This window comes from Pongo pygmaeus, chromosome 6 (assembly GCF_028885625.2).
Source record: "Pongo pygmaeus isolate AG05252 chromosome 6, NHGRI_mPonPyg2-v2.0_pri, whole genome shotgun sequence".
In the NCBI taxonomy this organism is placed as follows: Eukaryota; Metazoa; Chordata; class Mammalia; order Primates; family Hominidae; genus Pongo; species Pongo pygmaeus.
The window spans coordinates 156031668-156051233 of NC_072379.2; the positions used below are offsets into that span (position 1 = coordinate 156031668).

The 19566-nt window shown below is 38.2% G+C and overlaps 1 protein-coding gene across 9 annotated transcripts in view; it reads right to left on the minus strand.

Annotated features, from left to right (window-relative positions):
* LMBR1 (limb development membrane protein 1) overlaps positions 1 to 19566 on the minus strand; it is a 208915-nt gene that overhangs the window by 139988 nt on the left and 49361 nt on the right. For 4 of the 9 annotated variants that reach the window (XM_054493930.2, XM_054493924.2, XM_054493928.2 and 1 more), the window contains exons 2-4: positions 14517 to 14589; positions 11464 to 11503; positions 4256 to 4395 (exon numbers count right to left, since the gene is read on the minus strand). In XM_054493930.2, the coding sequence (XP_054349905.1) occupies positions 4256 to 4395; positions 11464 to 11503; positions 14517 to 14589 (253 nt within the window). Of the gene's footprint in view, positions 1 to 4255; positions 4396 to 11463; positions 11504 to 12187; positions 12277 to 14516; positions 14590 to 19566 lie in introns of all 9 variants that reach the window. The other 5 variants (XM_054493923.2, XM_054493919.2, XM_054493921.2 and 2 more) reach the window with 3 other exon arrangements.

Sequence of the window (19566 nt, forward strand, 5' to 3'; positions counted from 1 at the left end):
CTCTGAAAGCATAAACAATTTGCTCAAGGTTGCTAAGGGTTTCAGAGAGATCTGAAATTCAAGCCCAGGTCTATCTGACTCCAAAACCTGCATACCTGAGCCCAGAAACAAACGCTAATATAATATTTAGCTTACTGAAAATGAAGCATAAAAAATCAGTACAGAAAAGAATATTCAATTAATGGTATTGGGACAACTAGCTGTCATATCTCAGGGTGGGAAACAATCTTCTAAACACAAAAACAATTAGAGACACCAAAGAGAAAAAGAAAAACCAAATATTATAAAAAATTTTCAAATTCTGGAAAAAAGCAATTAATATTAAAAAGCAAAATAACAATCAGAAAAACATGTATAAAAATTGAAATGAAAAGCTGATGTGTTCACACAAAGAGATCATAAATTCAATATGAAAAAAGCAACAACCACAAAAAAGGGCAAAGGACATTAATCAAATGAAATGATACATGGGCTGGGCACGGTGGCTCATGCCTGTAATCCCAGCATTTGGGAGGCCGAAAAGGGTGGATCACTTGAGGTCAGGAGTTTGAGGCCAGCCTGGCCAACATGGTTAAACCCTGTCTCTACTAAAAATATAAAAATTATCTGGGCGTGGTGGCACACACCTGTAGTCCCCGCTACTCAGGAAGCTGAGGCAGGAGAATCGCTTGAACCCGGGAGGTAGAGGTTGCAGTGAGCCGAGATTGTGCCACTGCACTCCAGCCTGGGCAACAGAGCAACAATTCATCTCAAAAAAATTGTAATAATAAAAACAAATAAATAAAAATAAAATGATATAAGTATTAGATATTTTTCTATATTTTATAAATTAAAATTAAAATGTCCTATCTCACTAAAAATTTTTTAAATTAACATTACAATAATGAGAAACTACCTTCTATCCATGAAAATGGAAAAGATTTTAAAGATACTAATATTCATTGTTATTAAGTTTATGGCTGAAAACAAGAGGCACCTTCATGGTCTATCAAGAGAATATAAACAAGTAATTCTAGAAAACAGTTTAGCAATTAATACTCATTAGCCTAATAATTTTCATTCTAATTTCCATGTAAAGAAATTGTCAGAAACCCAAATAATAATTAAAATTTAAAAATCCTCTAGATGCTCAACAACAGTTTACTGGTTAAGTGAAATGTTTCACAAAGAGGACAGGGTGGGTTTGGTACCTGAGGAACAACTCAGCTGTTTTCTATTGCAAATCTGAAAAAAACGCAAGTAGCAAGTCACTGGAGGGATAAATGGTTCCACCCTTTAAAATGATGAAATAGCCTTTGAAAACAACTAGCTTAATATATTGCTAAATACATGGCTCAGGTTACACCACTAAAAATGGTTTCGAAGAACATAAAAGGTATGGAAAACACAATATAATATTAAAGGTTTTAAAGGTATAAATTGCATATGCTATATAAAATACATACATGCGGCCAGGTGCGGTGGCTCACGCCTGTAATCCCAGCACTTTGGGAGGCTGAGGCGGGCAGATCATGAGGTCAGGAGATCGAGACCATCCTGGCTAACACGGTGAAACCCAGTCTCTACTAAAAATACAAAAAAATTAGCTGGGCATGGTGGCAGCCACCTGTAGCCCCAGCTACTCAGGAGGCTGAGGCAGGAGAATGGCGTGAACCTGGGAGGCGGAGCTTGCAGTGAGCTGAGATCGTGCCACTGCACCCCAGCCTGGGCGACAGAGAGAGACTCCGTCTCAAAAAAAACAACAACAACAACAACAACAACAAAAATATATATATATATACACACACACACGCTGAAAAAAATGTGGAGTTTTCCTTGTTTCTACATTTTAGTATTTTCTATATTCTGTATAGTGAGCACACACTACTTTATGAGCAGAAAAAAATAAGGGAGCGGTTAGTATTGCTGTTGTTCTTAATATATAGGGCCACAGTCTCAGCAAAAGCTTACGGGATTGCTAAGGTAGCATCACCTACAAAAACTATCTTCTATACTTTCTCAAACAACAAGAGACAGGAAATAAGGCAAATAAGTATATTTATCTTACATATAAAACTAGTAATCTCTTAAATTTAAATTTGCTTTTTCTTCCACTGGATTACAGCATCATGAACATAACAGCAATGAAAAAAGAATATACATTACTAGTCTAATGCACCACAGCCTTCTACGGCAACTCCAGTAATCACGTGTCACACATAAAAAGTGACATCTTGGCAACATCTCTAGTCCTGGCACTTTGGGAGGCCAAGGTCGGAGATCACTTGAACCCAAGAGTTCAAAACCAGCCTAGGAAACATGGCAAAACCCTGTCTCTACAAAAAAAATATCAAAAATTAGCTTGGCGTGGTGTCACACACCTGCAGTTCCAGCTACCTGGGAGGCTGAGGTGGGGGGATCACCTGAGCCCAGGAGGTGGAGCCTGCAGACAGCCATGATCGTGTCACTGCACTCTAGGCTGGGCGACAGAGTGAGACCCTGTCTCAAAAAAAAAAAAAAGTGATGTTTTCCAAATGCAAAATGCCTACTATAAAAATGAAAGCATACTTAGCTGTAACGCTACCACACAGGCAAATTATTCCATTTCTTTCCTCGGATAAAAACAAAAGCATGTTTAACTATAACGCTACCACACAGGCAAGTTATTCCATTTCTTTCCTTGGATTTGAGATCCTAACACTTCTTTATGTTAACTCAGAAATTCCAAATTCACTGACCTATAATACAAATTTAATGAAAACAAGCTATCTCTGATATATATTTTTTAAGTCAAATGGCAACTTAGCTTAAATATTGTCAAAGGAGGACATTTTACCATTAACTCATAAGGTTCTCACTAAGAAAAAAAATTTTCAAAAAACTTTTACCTTAAAATGAGATGAAGAAATTGAAATACATAACAAATTAAAATAACTATTAACACTGATAACACCAACAACTAATAACATTAACAAAATAATAATTAGTAATATAGTTACTAGTAACGCAAATCAACACCAATAAAATGAGACAGGGGTATGGGCATGATGAGCAAGAAAGATATCCAAATTCCTAAGAGCTATAATTATAAAACATAATTACAAAATCTTAACAAAGAATAAATGCTTGAGGTGATGGATACCCTGTTTACCCTGATGTGATTATTTCGCATTGCATGCCTTAAATATACACACCAACTATGTACTCACAAAAATTAAAATTAAAACATTAAAAAATAAAAATAAATTAGAACTCCTCAAAAAAGAATTACACCAGCATGTTCTATGAGACACAAGAGTTCAGTTTACATACACTAAATTGATTTGTAAAAACAGTAAGATTCTTCAGAAAGAAGAAAACACCTCACAGCCTGAATAACTATCATAATAGCTACCACCTATTAAGTACCTACTAAAAGACAGTTACTTTACATACATCATTCCTATTCCAAAAACAAGCCGGCAAGCTGGGTTTTATTTATCATCCCAATTAAGACAACGGGAAACCGCGGTGAGAGGACAGTGGCTTGCCCAAAGACTACAAAGCAATACACCATGATACCTATTTGTACTTGACATAGAGTGTTTTTCCCCTTCTATATTTTGAAATGACTAAAGAAACTACTAGCAAATAAATAAAATAGAAACTACAGCTGCTGTTTTTTAGTTCTTTTGAGACGGAGTTTCACTCTTCTTGCCCAGGCTGGAGGGCAATGGTGCGATCCCGGCTCACTGCAATCTCCACCTCCCAGGTTCAAGTGATTCTCCCGCCTCAGCCTCCCAAGTAGCTGGGATTATAAGCGCGTGTCACCACGCCTGGCTAATTTTTATATTTTTAGTAGAGACAGGGTTTCTCCATGTTGGCCAGGCTGGTCTCGAACTCCTGACCTCAGGTGATCCACCCACCTCGACCTCTCAAAGTGCTGGGATTACAGGCGTAAGCCACCACGCCCGGCCAGTTTTCTAGTTCTTAAATGGAGGTTGAGTTCTTCTGACATAGTCAGACAAACCAAAATACTCTTGCTAAATACTGAAATGAAAATGTATTTATCAAAATCGTAAGTATAAACACTGCTTCTTGACTAAAAGTCTTTCACAACTAATTAAACACAGAAATGATAAGTAAAATCTGGTTTTCTGACATTATTAAAGACCGAAATCGTTTACTGGAGGAACTCACAAATTATGAAGAAAACTAAGAAAAGAAAAATCTAAAAATATGGTGCAGTAAAAAATTAAAATATTAATTGTGATTATATTAAGCAATATATACTAACCATGAATCAGGGAGCCATTTAGCCACTGAATATAGTAGTTTTGAGGAAAAGAAAGCAGGATTTCATTGCTGATTATTGAGAAGGGTAAAAGCAAAACAGCCCCAGCTGACACTGCGAGAGTGAACGTGCTCAAAAACAACCTGGAAGAAAGGAGAGTCACCATCACAAGTGATCTGAAAAAGCAATGAACACGAAAGTCATCAAAAAGAATGCAAACTCTTTAATGTTTTAATCAAAAAAGCATTATATTAAGAACTTTATTAAATATATGTAGTTGGGAGACAAATGATATACATATGGGCCTAGAAGTTAAACTAGATAAACTCTAAAACTCCTTACTCTATGAAAATGTCAGTAAGTCTAACAAGTAGTACCTAAAAGATAAAGACATACTGACGACACAGTACTTCACATATTTTACAAAGAAAAAATTGTAGTTCATTCCTCTTTTAAATATAAGTATTTATTTCACAATTGCATTTAATTAACAACTTTGACAACATATGCTAACAGCAATGCAACAACTGAGGTGAAAAAATTACTATGAAAGCAGTATAAAAAAACAAATTAATTTAAATTTATTTCAGAGGAAAAAAAACTTAGAAAGCCATTGGCCTGACATCTCTTTAATGGGTAAAGATTAAATAAATTATAGTAATAAACAACAGAAAACTATTAAACAGTATTGTACTATTAATATTTAAAACACTACTTTGTCATTAAAAAAAGATAGCTTTAATAGGTACTAATATGGAAGAATATCTAAAATAAGTCAACAAAAAAATGAAGAAAAGCATGGACAATAAATGTAAAACATGCTCTCCCCCCACCAAATGCATATTTATACAGAGGTACAAAAAAAATCCAGCATAACATGTAACAATCCCATAGGAAAGAGGGATTATAAGGGGCTTTCACCTTCTCAGTTACACATTTCTGAAACATTTTTATTTTTTACAAGAAACACCTAACTTTTTAAAAGATTTTAAAATAAATTGGCAAAGGAAAAAAGAACTTCACTAATATTAGAGATAGAATGGATATTAAAGTTCTATTAAAGTTAATATTGGAAAAAAGTAACAATATAAGAAAATATTTTTTAAAAGCAGGAAAAACAAATACTAAATACCCAAAAACACATCTAACAGAGAAACTTTGAGGCCAATGCCATCTTGTGGCAACCAACAGAAGTGTATTTCTACTTTAAAAGCCAAAAATAACCAGGAAACCTCCTTGGTTTAGTAAATCAATTTTAAAATATAGACCATATGATACATACGAATACAACTGAAATCAGATACAGAATTTCTGTGAATTCATTTTGCTCAATAGATGCCGCATTTCCTGGGAAAAGCCCTCAGACAAGTGCTGTCTCAGGTCTGCAACCAGCTCTGGCAGCGACCAGCCAGCAAGCGATCTCCAGCAAGCTTCTCCAGTCACGGGAGGAAGCTATCCTGATTGCTATCATTCCTTCCTATGCTAAAATTGAGATCAAATCCAAAATCTCACCATTCCAGGTCCCACACGGCTATCCCAAGATAATTTTCCAGGCTCTTCTCTCACTATGACCCATTTCGACATACACTTAGACTTACCTAACCCCCTCATAGCCCAAACATGAAATGGATTTTCAGGGTTCCTTCTTGCCCCTCTGCACAGTCTACTCACTCCCTAGAATACCCTCTAAGTTGCGTGGCAAACTCATACATGAATTTCAAGACAGACCCCAAACATCATTTGCCCTGTGAAGCATTCCTCAACTTCACCTTCTGAAATGGAGCATTATTTTTAAAAATTACATCTTCAGAGTAATGCATCTTTTCTAATTGTGGTAGTAAGACAAGTGTTTCCCCAAATATCTGACATTTGTGACTAGCTCCTTAATCCAACCGGGAAGACAGAACCTTTGTCTAAATAAAATAAGGTGATGAGGGCATACACTCAGATGCTGAATATAACTAGTCACTGAATATAACTAGTGTAAAAAAAAAAAGCCGTATCTATAGATCATATTGTAAAGTGTCTTTGCAAGGTGATGATAATTAAAACAATAAAACCACCTTAAATCACTTTAACACTCCACAAAGCTTTCACATACTTTCAGTTAGCAAACAAGGACCAGGATCCTTGGATTATGAGTCTCTCATCTCCTGTTCTTAACCCCCATCATCAGTGATGTGGGATATGATGAGGTTTCTCTTCAAATAACCCGATCAATCTTTTATTCTTTAATTCATAGTGCCCCCCCCAATTTTTCCCTTTTTCTCCTTTTTTTCCTTTTTGCCTTTGTTAGATGCCCAGGCACACCACAGTACCAGGCGTTATCAGTACCAGATCACATTCCTTATTTGGAAAGAGGACTAACTTTCTAGCTCATTAGACACTCCTTTCCCTTTCCTCTCTGCTTTCTTTTACGTGCCCACCTTATCTAAAAAAGTCAAATGTTTAGCCAACCGGGATTAGATTGTACAATCCGACCCCAGCCAATGGGGAAAGCGTACAGGGGCAGGACTTGCGTCAGGAATAAAGGCTCTCATGCCCCTTTGTTCAGGTGTGCTCTCATGGCGACTGGCCAAGGAGGCACCCCTCTGCGCAGAAGTAAAATTGCTTTACTAAGAATTTTTTGTTTGAGCATTCAACTTCCTTAGGATTTTGAGCGTTATTCCTAACAGTGATATGGTTTGGATATCTGTCCCCTCCAAATATCATGCTGAAATGTGATCCCCAGTGTTGGAGGTGGGGCCTCCTGGGAGGTACTGGATCATAGGAGCAGACAGACCCTACGGTAATGAGTGAGTTCTCATTCTGTTAGTTCACAAGAGAACTGGTTGTTTAAAGGAACCTGGCACCTTCTCTTCAATCCTGATCTCCCTTCACCTTGCACCATGAGTAAACGCTTCCTGCGGCCTCACCAGAAGCCAAGCAGATGGCAGTGTCATGCTTGTACATCCTGCAGAACTGTGAGTCAAATAAATCTTTATTAACTACCCAGTTTCAAGTGCTCCTTTATAGCAACACAAAACAGACTAACACAATCAGGCTCTTCCTAAGCTTTCTCCCATGGCCCTGCTGCTCCTCACTCCCAGCAGATGACTGACTCTCCTGTTTCAGAGTGAAAAAAGGGGTATGATCCCTCCATACTTACCACCTGATAAAGCTATCAACAGACACAATTATTCTCCTATCTGCCAACCTCCTGCTCATCTGTGCCAATCTCTACCTCTGCCGTCTCCAGGGGCCTTGCTTCACCGGCTAGTCATCCTCCCTCTAGCTGCTGACCGGCCAAAAATAAATATCCTCAGGTGCTTCTGCTCTTTCAAAATGCTTCTGAAGCGGAACTCACATATCACACCTTTACTTCTTTATCCTCAACTTCTTTATTAGCCCACTACAGTAGGACTTCTGCTCCTCACCTAGCGTTAAACCGGTGCTCCTTATGGTCAAATCCATCAGACACTTTTTAATTGCAATCTGAATATGACCTTCTATGACATTTCAAATTGATAAGCACTACTTCCTTCTTGAAACTCCTTCTCCAACTTCTACAATACTCCCTCTTCCTCATTTTTCAATCTCAGACTCAATGTGACACTCAATTTTTTTAAACAAAAAATAAATGCTTTTTTATTTGTAGTTATCAATAAAATGAAAGACCTCACATTTTTAAAACTCCACTGCAAAATGCAGGTTACTATAAAAATGTATTTCATGGGTTAATATTTCAATATTTTTTAATTAAAAAAACTAATCATAAGCAAAACCTGCCACTTTACATCTTTTTAACAGGTTGATAATATCTAATCAAGAAGTACATATGGAAACAAGACTTTATCACAGTTGAATTTAAATCATTCAAAATTATTCAGTAAGATGTATATAGTGTTGATGACAAAGAAAGTTTCGTATTTAGCATTTTGCTCACACCCTCCCAAATATCATCAAAAGGTCTGATTCTCCGGGCAATAGAAAAGTAACAAATTGAGTGACATTTTACACTCTTCTGTGAAATGTTGGCATACCAGCATTCCATCTTAAGTCTTCATCTCAGCTAATCAATAAACATTTGCTGCGTGAATTAGGCTTCCTAATACGTCACTCTAAACTAGTGGTTCTTAAGCGGTAGCACTGTCAGGATCACCTATGGAGTTTTTGTTAAAGCCCATCTCGGAGATTCTACCTCAGTGGGTCTTTCAGGTGGGGCTCCCTCACTACACAAGTATTTGCAGAGTGTCTGCTCCCCTGTGCCAGGACTGTGCTAGGCACTTGAGAACAGTGAACGAACACAAGCGAACATTCTTGCCCGAGGAGGGCTTATCCTGGACTGGAGAGTCAGGCAATAAACAATAAAACATTAAATATGTAAATGTATAATAAACTAAAGATGATAAGTCCTACAGGAAAACACAATAAGGAGGACTGGAAATGGGGAGGAGGACACACAGGTTTCAATATTAAGTGTGGCACTTAGGGACGGCCTCACTGAAAAGTTGAGACTTAGGGAAAAACACAAAGCAAAACAAAACTAAAGAAGGTGAGAGTTAATTCAGTGGGATATCTGACAGAAAAGAATTCTAAGCAGACAAAACAGGTCAAAAGCCCTAAGGTGGAGGAAACATTAATTTCACACCTATTGGAAGAAACATTAATTTCACACCTATTGTGTATCAAGCACCCTACCCTAGATTTTTTTTTTTTTTTTTTTTTTTGGCAAATGCTATTTAATCCACACAATAGTACTCCAAAGTAGGTGGGAACTCTGTTTTACATACACAGAAAGTGAATATTTGTTTCTCAATCTCTTCTGGACTCAATCATGGGTCCAGAATTTGAACCCAGATCACCCTAACTCATCAGTTCTCACTCATTCTACCACAGCAAAAGACAAAGAGATCAATAAGGGCAGGGAGGAAAGATGAGGGAGACTAGTCAGACTCCTTCTCTCAGGTGACCCTCTTCCCCATTCCCCTCCCTTAACTGTATCACCACTTTATACAAACCCACTGACCTTCAGGAAGAGGATTTCTGTATGCATCCCCAGGATACGGAAACCACCTGTGACTCGGAAAACCCAAACCCCTCGCACGTGCTGTGCCAGGTGCCCCAAAAGCAGGTGAAGATGCTCCTGGGCATCTACCATAAGGAAACAGCACATCACTCTCTTGTCATTCAATGTACTTTTAGGGGTAAAAGACAGTGATGTGTTCTTTTCTGTTTATAAATTACGGATCTACAAGTACACTGAAGTCGGTTTACCACCACAGGCGGCACACAGACTGAGCGGAGAGGAGCAAGCTACGTCTCTCACTTGCCCTTCACACCTAGAGGGTTTCACATGGAGAGAATATCTACCTTTTATTCAGTCTCTTATTCATCGTAGCTTTTGTCAGTGAAGTGAAGTGAACTTTTAAAGGAGTGAGTGAACTTTTTGTGAGTGAGTGAAGTGAACTTTTAAAGGAGCTCTAATTTATACAGAGGAAAAAAATGATTCACTTAATTTTCACAAATGTCACAGGGCTAAGAATAAAACTAAAACCCCTAATTCTGTAAATTTAAAACATCAAGTTTTGGGCCTAGGTTTTAAAGCGAGAGTAAGAATTTCCAGCATAAAGTTACAGCTATTTTTGTTTCTTATCTAGCTTCCCTATGTCATTTAAAATAAATTACCAAATCTAGTAAATCACAAACCATTTATATTCATTTTTCAGTTACGAATCAAATCAGGCAGAGTCAAGTCATTTATTAGCTGGGAGTTATTAATTTCTTTATTGAGGTGAAATTCACATTACATAAAATTCACCATGTTAAGGTGAACAATTCAGGGGTGTGTAGTTCATTCACAATGTTGCACTATCACCTCTTTCTTTCATGTTCATCACCCCAAAATAAAATGCCAAACCCATGAAGCAGCTGCTCCCCATTCTCCTCTCCCTCAGCTCCTTACAATCATCAATCTGCTTTTATCTATTCTGGACATTTCTTATAGATGGAATTGCACACTATGTGGCCTTTTGTGTCTGGCTTCGTTCACTTACTATGGTCCATCCACACTGCAGCACGTATCAGTACTTCATTTCTTTTATGGCTGAATACTATTCCATTGTACGTAGAAGCATTTATTTGTATGTGTGTACAAGTATGTGAAAGCACAGAGAATCTTTCTCTTCCTCTTCCCCTTTTCTAACTTCCTCATCCTCCTCAGCAAAGGATGCATAATCTGATACTAATTATGAAGAAAGATCAGACAAGACCAAATAACTACTCAATAATCTTCAAAATTATCAAGGTCAGGAAAGTCAAGGAAATACTGAAGAAGTGTTTCAGTCTGAAGGAGACTAAAGGACATGACACCCAAATGCAGTGTATGATTCTGAACTGGATCCTTTCACTACAGAAAGGACATTATTGGGATAACTAGTAAGTTTGAATGGAGTGTGAGTGGTACTGCTGTCTACGCTAACTTCACTATTTTGATACACAGGTAGAATGCACTGTTTATAGGAATTATACAGAAAAGTATCCTGAGGAAATGAAGCATCAGATGAGCAACTTCTAAACAGTTGGAGTAAAAAAAACTTTGTGTTCTACTTCCACCTTTTCTATAAACTTGAAATTTCAAAAGAATTTTAATGTATCAATAAAAAAATCCTGGAATACAGAACTTTCCTACATAGGTGCATCTGTGCAATTTCACATTTAAACAAGCGAAAACTAACAGAAAGGAATTCGCTGCTTTCCATTCAGTTTGATACTTCAATAAAATTACAGGACCTCCCTATCATATCTCACCGGTGTACATAAGGAACCTACAGGATAGTCTGGGCCCACGTTCCTGCTCACAGCAGGCAGGTTCAGTTAACCAGAGGAGATGTCTGCTGCTCGGTTCAAGAGCATCATAGTCTTCTCAGCAGACTGTTCAAACAGCCAAGAGTCTTCTTTCTTATGACCAAGCAATTAAATTAAGGCCATTTCCTCATTTAATCCCCTGAAGATAAAATCTGTCAGCTCCTTAAATATGCAAATTTCAATAGGAGAGAACCAGTGCTAAATTATCCACACATATTTGCTTACATGTGCTTTCTAAAATTAATATGATAAAGCTATTGTAATGTGCTGGGTGAATATTTTCCATACTTCTGTCCAAAAATTAGAATTGGATTTTGAGAACTGATGACTTCAGAAACAGAACAACTGAACTTTAAAATACATACGAAATCCTGTTGACGATGGCATCTTCATCTTCTTGTTCATCTGTAAAAATGTTTAAGGTATTAATATTCCTTTATCTTCTAACAAAATGCCTTATAGTTTATTAAAACTATAAACACAATATAAACTTAAAAGGCAATTATTGAACAGAAACAATTTTCAAAAAGCACTGTATTTGTTTCAGCATAGATCCAAATTTAAATCTCATTAAATCAAGTAGTATGGTATACAGAGAATGGGATGTTTTGATTAACAAAATCCTGATTAATAAAACTACCATACGTAAATTAAAATTTGCTCAAGAAAATAAAACTTACTACAACCTTAGGACCACTACAAAGTAAATTATTATACAATGCTAAGTGAAACTGCTAATAAATAAAATTTTCTGGTTGATAACAGCCAACAAAAATTACTATAAAATTAAAATTCAGAAACATAGAACTCATCTAATTTTCTATAATATGAATTTGTCATTAATGATAGTAACAAGGAGTCTCCTGGACCATCCTAAATAACTTAGATACTACTGCCTCAGTAACTCATAATTATTGTTATAAACAGAAATTGGCTGGGCGCAATGGCTCACACCTGTAATCCCAACACTTTGGGAAACTGAGGTGGGCAGATCTCTTGAACCCAGGAATTCAAGACCACCTTAAGCAACAGGGAGACTCTACCTTTACAAAAAAATTTTAAAAATTAACTAGGCATGGTGGCACATGCCTGTAGTCCAGGAGGCTGAGGTTGGAGAATCACTTGAGCCCAGGAGGTCGAGGCTACAGTCAGCCATGATTGCCCCACTGCTCTCCGGCCTAGGGGACAGAAGGAGATCCTATCTCAAAAAAAAAATTGCATATATATATTTTAAAATAAAAATTATATATAATATATAATAAAAATATATACAATTATAAATATATTAAATATATTGAAATATATTTAAAATTATATTATATATAAAGTTTGCTTAATCTTTTTTAAGTAGCAGATGGCCTTCACTCTGATACTCTCCTTCTCGCTCATGCCTGTCAGCAATCTCTTTTGTCCTCCCACATAAACTTACAAGCTAAAGAGACTGCCCAATTATAAGAATACCACAGGCTGGGCGCAGTGGCTCATGCGTGTAATTCCAACACTTTGGGAGGCAGAGGCAGGCGGATCACAAGGTAAAGAGATCGAAACTATCTTGGCCAACATGGTGAAACCCCATCTCTACTAGAAACACAAAAATTAGCCAGGTGCGGTGGCGGGCGCCTGTAATCCCAGCTACTCAGGAGGCTGAGGCAGGAGAATCACCTGAACCCAGGAGGCAGAGGTTACAGTGAGCTGAGATTGCACCACTGCACTCCAGCCTGGTGACAGGGCGAGACTTGTCTCAAAACAAAAAAAAAAAAGAATACCACAAACGCTCCTGGCCCCTCCTTCTTAAAATGCCTAATGTCCTCCAAGACTCTCTGCTCAGGTCTCTGGAATTCTGAGCACCCATCTGCTTCAGTGTCAAGCGTGTATTTGGGCCATTCTGTTAGTCCACCTCCATTCTTAATTCCAAGATTCCCAAAAGAACTTTTACAACCAAAGGGACCACAAAAGAACATAGTTACAATTAATTTTTATATACTGTTGTGCTCACATCCAATTAATCATCAAGTCTTGGCCAGGCGCAGTGGCTCACGCCTATAATCCCAGCACTTTGGGAAGTCGAGGCGGGCAGATCATCTGAGGTCAGGAGTTCGAGATCAGCCTGGATAACACAGTGAAGCCCTGCCTCTACTAAAAATACAAAAATTAGCTGGGCATGGTAGTGCACGCCTGTAATCCCAGCTACTAGGGAGGCTGAGGCAGAAGAATCACTTGCACCCGGAAGGTGGAGGTTGCAGTAAGCCAAGATCGCACCACTGCACTCCAGCCTGGGCAACAGAGTAAGACTCCATCTCAAAAAAAAAAAAAAAAAAAAATCAAGTCTTAGAGAATGTGTTAATATCTCCATATTCATTTCACTTCTATTCCCAGCACACTACCAACTAGGTCCAGGGTCCTCATCACTCTCCCACCACTCCTGCGTTACTCTAAAAATGATCTAATAAATCTCCAATTTTCCCACTCACCAACCTCTAATTTCACTTAGAACGATGCATTTATATACATTCATTCTTTCTCTCTCCCTCCTTCTGTGTCTACAGTTCATGAAGCCATGCCAATAAATTTTTTTAAATAGCTACGATACTATTTTGAATCTGTATCTTCAAAATTTTTAGAGGTTACAGAATCCATGGAGTACTTCAAGTGCAGTCACAGAGCCAAGTAACCGTACTAAAGTAATACACTAGAGCAGGCACTATAACCTATTTCTCTCAAAAGTCCCACAAGTTTAAACTGATAGCATAATATTAAGAAATCATTAAGTATTCATACAGCACCTACTATTAGCCCAACATCACAAGCAGATAATCCTGTGATTTTCAGAAAACAGCTGAGATTTAACAAAAAATAGTAAGGTAATTGCTTAGGTACTTATAAAACCCTGACCTAAAAAATCTGAATTAACGAGCATAAAGTTCATTAAAAAAAGTAAAGATATGGTAGTCCCTCTGGCTGGATAAGGATGTATGTGAAAGAATAAAAAGATAATACAAGATGCTAGTAATTGGATATTAAATAGTATTATGGAGACTCTAAATATCTACTATATGCTCTAGTAGCCAGAAAAGGTATGCGGTGTGGATGAGTGAAACATTCAAAGTCAGAGCCGCTCACAAGGAACCAAATATCCTTATAAACTCGGGAATTTCACAGATACTAAATAGCCTAGCACTATTCTTAGTTGGACATAAGAATTGTGATAAACAAGGACTCTGGTCTAAGAGGATGACTCTAAGAGTAGTCAGATTCCCTGGAGGTTATTTTTAGGTCTCTTAGTACCAGACAACTGCTTACTTCAATCACCGGCATATTCAATACACTATGACACTGAAGTGTACTAATATATCTCATATACCATGCCTAGACCATGTGGCATTCTAACAAAGGTTTTAATTGAAATGTTTCCACTTGCCTGATTTTCTCTTGTATCTTGTGATGATGAAGTAGGAAACAACATAGAGAATGGCAAAAAGAAGGAAACATATCTGAAACAAAACAAAGTTAACAGATCATTTACTTTTTTGCATATCTTTTTTAAATACTAGAAGATATATCTGTGATATTTATAGGAAAAAAGGATTTAAACTACTAAAAAGTTAAAATGTTGGACATTTTACTCATTAAAGTTTTAATAAGACATAGGCTGGGCATGGTGGCTCACACCTGTAACCCCAGCACCCTGGGAGGCCAAGGCGGGCGGATCATCTGAGGTCAGGAGTTTGAGACCAGCCTGGCCAACATGGTGAAACCCTGTCTCTACTAAAAAATACAAAAATAAAAAATAAAAAAAATTAGTAGGGCATGGTGGCGGTGCACCTGCAATCCCAGCTACTCGACATGCTGAGGCAGGAGAATCTCTTGAACCCGGGAGGCGGAGGTTGCAAAGAACCAAGATCACACCATTGCACTCTAGCCTGGGCAACAAGAGTGAGACTCCATCTTAAAAAAAAAAAAAAAAGTGTTAATAAAATATTAATTTATATGAACTAGTCAATTAGCCCCATTTAATACCATTTGAAGAAAAAAAAAAAAAAAGCCCAATGGAGACTTTTCTTTCCGTAACTTGATCAAATGTTTTTCAAAATCATGTGGAAATGTGAAGAACCAGACCATCACCACTGACAATTCTGAAAAATAAAGTCAATTAGAAACTACTAACACAACCAAATATTAAAACATTATCAAAAGCTTCAATTCATTTAAAGAATGTGCTGGCACCAAAAATTGACAGATACATTAAACATTTTCCACTATATAAAAATTTAACATACAAATGGAATCACAAATCAATGTGGGTGGGAAATAATTATTCAATAAATATACCCCATATCAAAACAAAAGGCAGTTGAAGAAGAGACTTCTTTAAGATATCATTAAGTTCTGTATTTTTAATTTTGCTTTTTTTTTTTTTTTCTGAGACAGGATCTCACTCTGTTGCTCAGGCAGGAGACAGTGGCACAATATTGGCTCATTGCAACCTCCGCCTCCTAGATTCAAGCGATTCTCCCATCTCAGCCTGCCGAGTAGCTGGGAATACAGGTAGGTAACACCATGCCTGGCTAATTCTTGTATTTTTTGGCAAAGATGGGGTTTTACCATGTTGGCCAGGCTGGTGAACTCCTGACCTCAAGTGATCTGCCCGCTTGAGCCTCCCGAAGTGCTGGGATTACAGGCATGGGCCACTGCAACCAGCCTAATTTTGCTTTTTTAATTGACAAATAGAAGTTATACATATTTACTGTGTACAAAATGTTTTAAAATAAGATACATTGTGGAATGGCTCAATCAAGCTAATTAGCATACTCATTACCTCAAATATTTATAATTTTTTGTGATGAGAACACTTAAAATCTACTTAGTGAATTTCAAAATATAACACATTGTTATTTATCATAGTCTTCATGTTATACAATAGATTTCGAACTTATTCCTCCTACCTAACTGAAATTTTGTACCCTTTGACCAACATCTCTCCAAGCCCCAACCCCTAGTCCCTGGCAACCATCATTCTACTCACTGTTTCCAAAAGTTCAACATTTTTAAATTTCACATCTAAGTGAGATCATGAAGTATTTGTCTTTCTGTGTCTGGCTTATTTTACTTAATTAATGTCTTCTAGGTTCATCCATCTTGCTGCAAAGGACAAGATTCTTTCTTTTTTACAGCTGAATAGTATTCCCTTGTGTATATACACTACATTTTCTTGATCCACTCATCTGCTGGCAGACACTTAGGTTGATTCAACAACTTCACTATTGTGAACAGTGCTGTCATGAACATGAGAGGGCAGGTATCTCTTCAACACATTGATTTCATTTCTTTTGGATATATACCCAGCAGAAGTACTGCTGGGTCATATGGCAGCTCTATTTTTTATTTTTTGAGGAACCTCCACACTGTTTTTTATAATGGCCATACTAATTTACATTCCCACCAACAATGTACAAGGGTTCCCTTCTCGCCACATCTTCGTCAACCCTTGTTATCTTTTGTGTTTTTGATTATAGCCACCCTAACAGACGTGAGGTGATAGGTCATGGTGGTTTTGATTTGTATGTCCCTGATGATTAGTGATGTTGAACACATTTTCATATACCTGTTGGCCATCTGTATGTCTTCTTTTGAGAAATATCTATTCTAGTCCTTTGCTTTTTTTTTTTTTTTTTTTTTTGACGGAGTTTCACTCTTGTTGTTCAGGCTGGAGTGCAATGGCACGATCTTGGCTCACTGCAACCTCCACGTCCCAGGTTCAAGTGATTCTTCTGCCTCAGCCTCCCAAGTGGCTGGGACTACAGGCTCACACCACCACGCCTGGCTAATTTTGTATTTTTAGTAGAGGCAGGGTTTCACCATGTTGGTCAGGCTGGTCTCGAACTCCTGACCACAGGTGATCCACCTGTGTCAGCCTCCTAAAGTGCTGGGATTACAGGCATGAGCCACTGCGCCCGGATGCCCATTTTTTAATCAGGTTAATTGTTTAATTTCAATTGAATTTCTATCAGATCTGGGGAATGCCAGACCGACAAAAAAGGATGGGTCAACAGGAGATCTCGTTACAGTCAAAGACCAAGTGTGCTAGAAATAAAGGTTTGCCACAGCTTGTTGTGGAACATGGAAAAAAAAATTGAAGACTCTCAAATGAAACCACTCTGAGTGATGATGAATTCTAGAGAATATCCCTTGTGTGTATTTCTGAAGAAGTACTGGTGGCCATGACTAAGAACAACTTTGGACCAGGATAGTGGACATTCCCTGCACATCATCATGTAGGAATGACAAACGGAGAATGAAGAAGACTACTAGCTGTGTGCCAAAGCTCTCCCAATACACAAGGGAGAGAAACAGAAGACAATACTGACAGCAACCAAAAGGACCAAAGGGCATCAAAGATTCCCTGCTACTGGAAGCCATGTACCTGTTGGAAACACTGGCTAGACAAGAAAATGTCAACAGCATCGCTACCTTCTCCCAAAATTATTTAGAGTGTAGAAGATGGGCCAAAGAGGAAAACCAGTTCTTGGTGAAGAAATGTAAATGGAGAGGGTCTTCTAAGAAGTTGAGAATAAGGGGGAAATTGTTTACAACGGAATGGAAGTCTGAGTAATGCTAAAAGAGCAATGGAAAGAAGACAGAAACACAGTGAATTATGAAGTTAAAGTCAGAGAGATTAGATGACCAAGGGAATTAATATTTAGGACAGAGGCTGATTTAAATTCATTCACATTTTATTCATTCAAATAAAAACAATTTTTACTGTGGGCTTGCTATATACCAGGCACTCTTCTAGGAACTGGGACATAGCAGTGAACAAAGTTATAGCCCTCATGGAGCTTACAATACACTGCGAGAAAAAGACAATAAATACATATAAAGTGTGTCAGATGATAATTATGCAACGTTAGAGGAACAGGAAGTGCCAGCAGAGGTGGGGGCATGTCTCACTAATAAGGTGACATCTGAGGAAAGAGTTGTGGGACAAGATGGGCCAAGACATGCAGAAATCTAGAGGAAGGGGGGAGGATTTGAGGCAGAGAGAACAGTAGTGCCAAGGGTCGGAGGCAATAATGGCTCTGGTGTGCTCAAAGAATGAGGGGGCAGAAGTAAGAGACAAGGTCCGAGAATAATGGGAGCCCACTATTCGGGTCACGCAAGACTCAGGTACTCAGTGTCGGTTTTCACCCTGAGTGAGACAGAATTCCATTGTAGGATTCTGAGTAGAGGGTGATAGGATCTGACACAGTGCAAAAGGCTCACTATAAGTGCTATGCAGAAAGTAAACTGGAGGCTGGGCGTGGTGGCTCACTCCTGTAATCCCAGCACTTTGGGAGGCCGAGGCGGGTGGATCACGAGGTCAGGAGATCGAGACCATCCTGACTAACATGGTGAAACCCTGTCTCTACTAAAAATACAAAAAAAAAAAAAATTAGCTGGGCGTCGTGGCAGGTGTCTATAGTCCTAGCTACTCGGGAGCCTAAGGCAGGAGAATGGCGTGAACCTGGGAGGCGGAGGTTGCAGTGAGCCGAGATCGTGCCGGTGCACTCCAGCCTGGGCGACTGAGCAAGACTCCATCTCAAAAAAAAAAAAAAAAGAAAAAAGAAAAAATAAACTAGAAAAGGGCCAGGACAGAGGCAAGGAGAGCAGGCAACAAAGAACTGCAGGAAGCCAAGTGCAGCCACTCAGACCTGTGCAAGGAGGTGCTCAGAAGAGATGGAGTTCTGGGTATGTTTTGAAAGCAGACATGATAAGATTTGCTAGAATAAATATAAGGTTCTTTGCCTGAGAAACTGGAAAGACAGAGTTGCCATTTCAAGACTCAGGAAAGATTAGAAGAGGAGTAGTTTTGAGGGAGAAATAAGTATAGCTTACCCTGTTGAATCTGACATACATATAATTCACTCAGGTCAAGAGGTTGGATGGACAGTTGGATAAAAATCTGTACCATTCAGAAGAAAGGGCCAGGCCATAAATTTTTTAAAACCTTAGAATCATCAGCAGATGATATTTAAAGTCCTGAGACTAGATGAGATTTCCATCCCAGGGAGTAAGTATAGCCAGAGAAGAGAAGTCTGAGAATAGAGACCTAGAGCTCTCAAATATTTAGAAATTAGCTTGGCAGAAGGATTCACAAAAGCTGACTGAGAAGCAGCAGTCAGCAAGGGAGGAGGCAAACCAAGAAACTAGATGTCTTGAAAGCCACATGAAGAAAGTTTATTTAGGAAAATGGAATTATCAACAGTGTCAAATGCTGCTGACAGGCCAAGAAAGATGAGGACTGGGAATTAACAGCTGGATTTAGCACCATGGAGGTCACTGGTGACCTTGACAAGAGTTGTCTTGATGGAGTAGTGGAGGTAAAACCCTGAAGCAGATTAAGAAAGAAGAATAGTTGGAAACAGAAATGCAAGTACACAGAACTTTCCAGGAGTTTGATTATAAAGAGGAGCAAAGAAAATGTGAAGGGA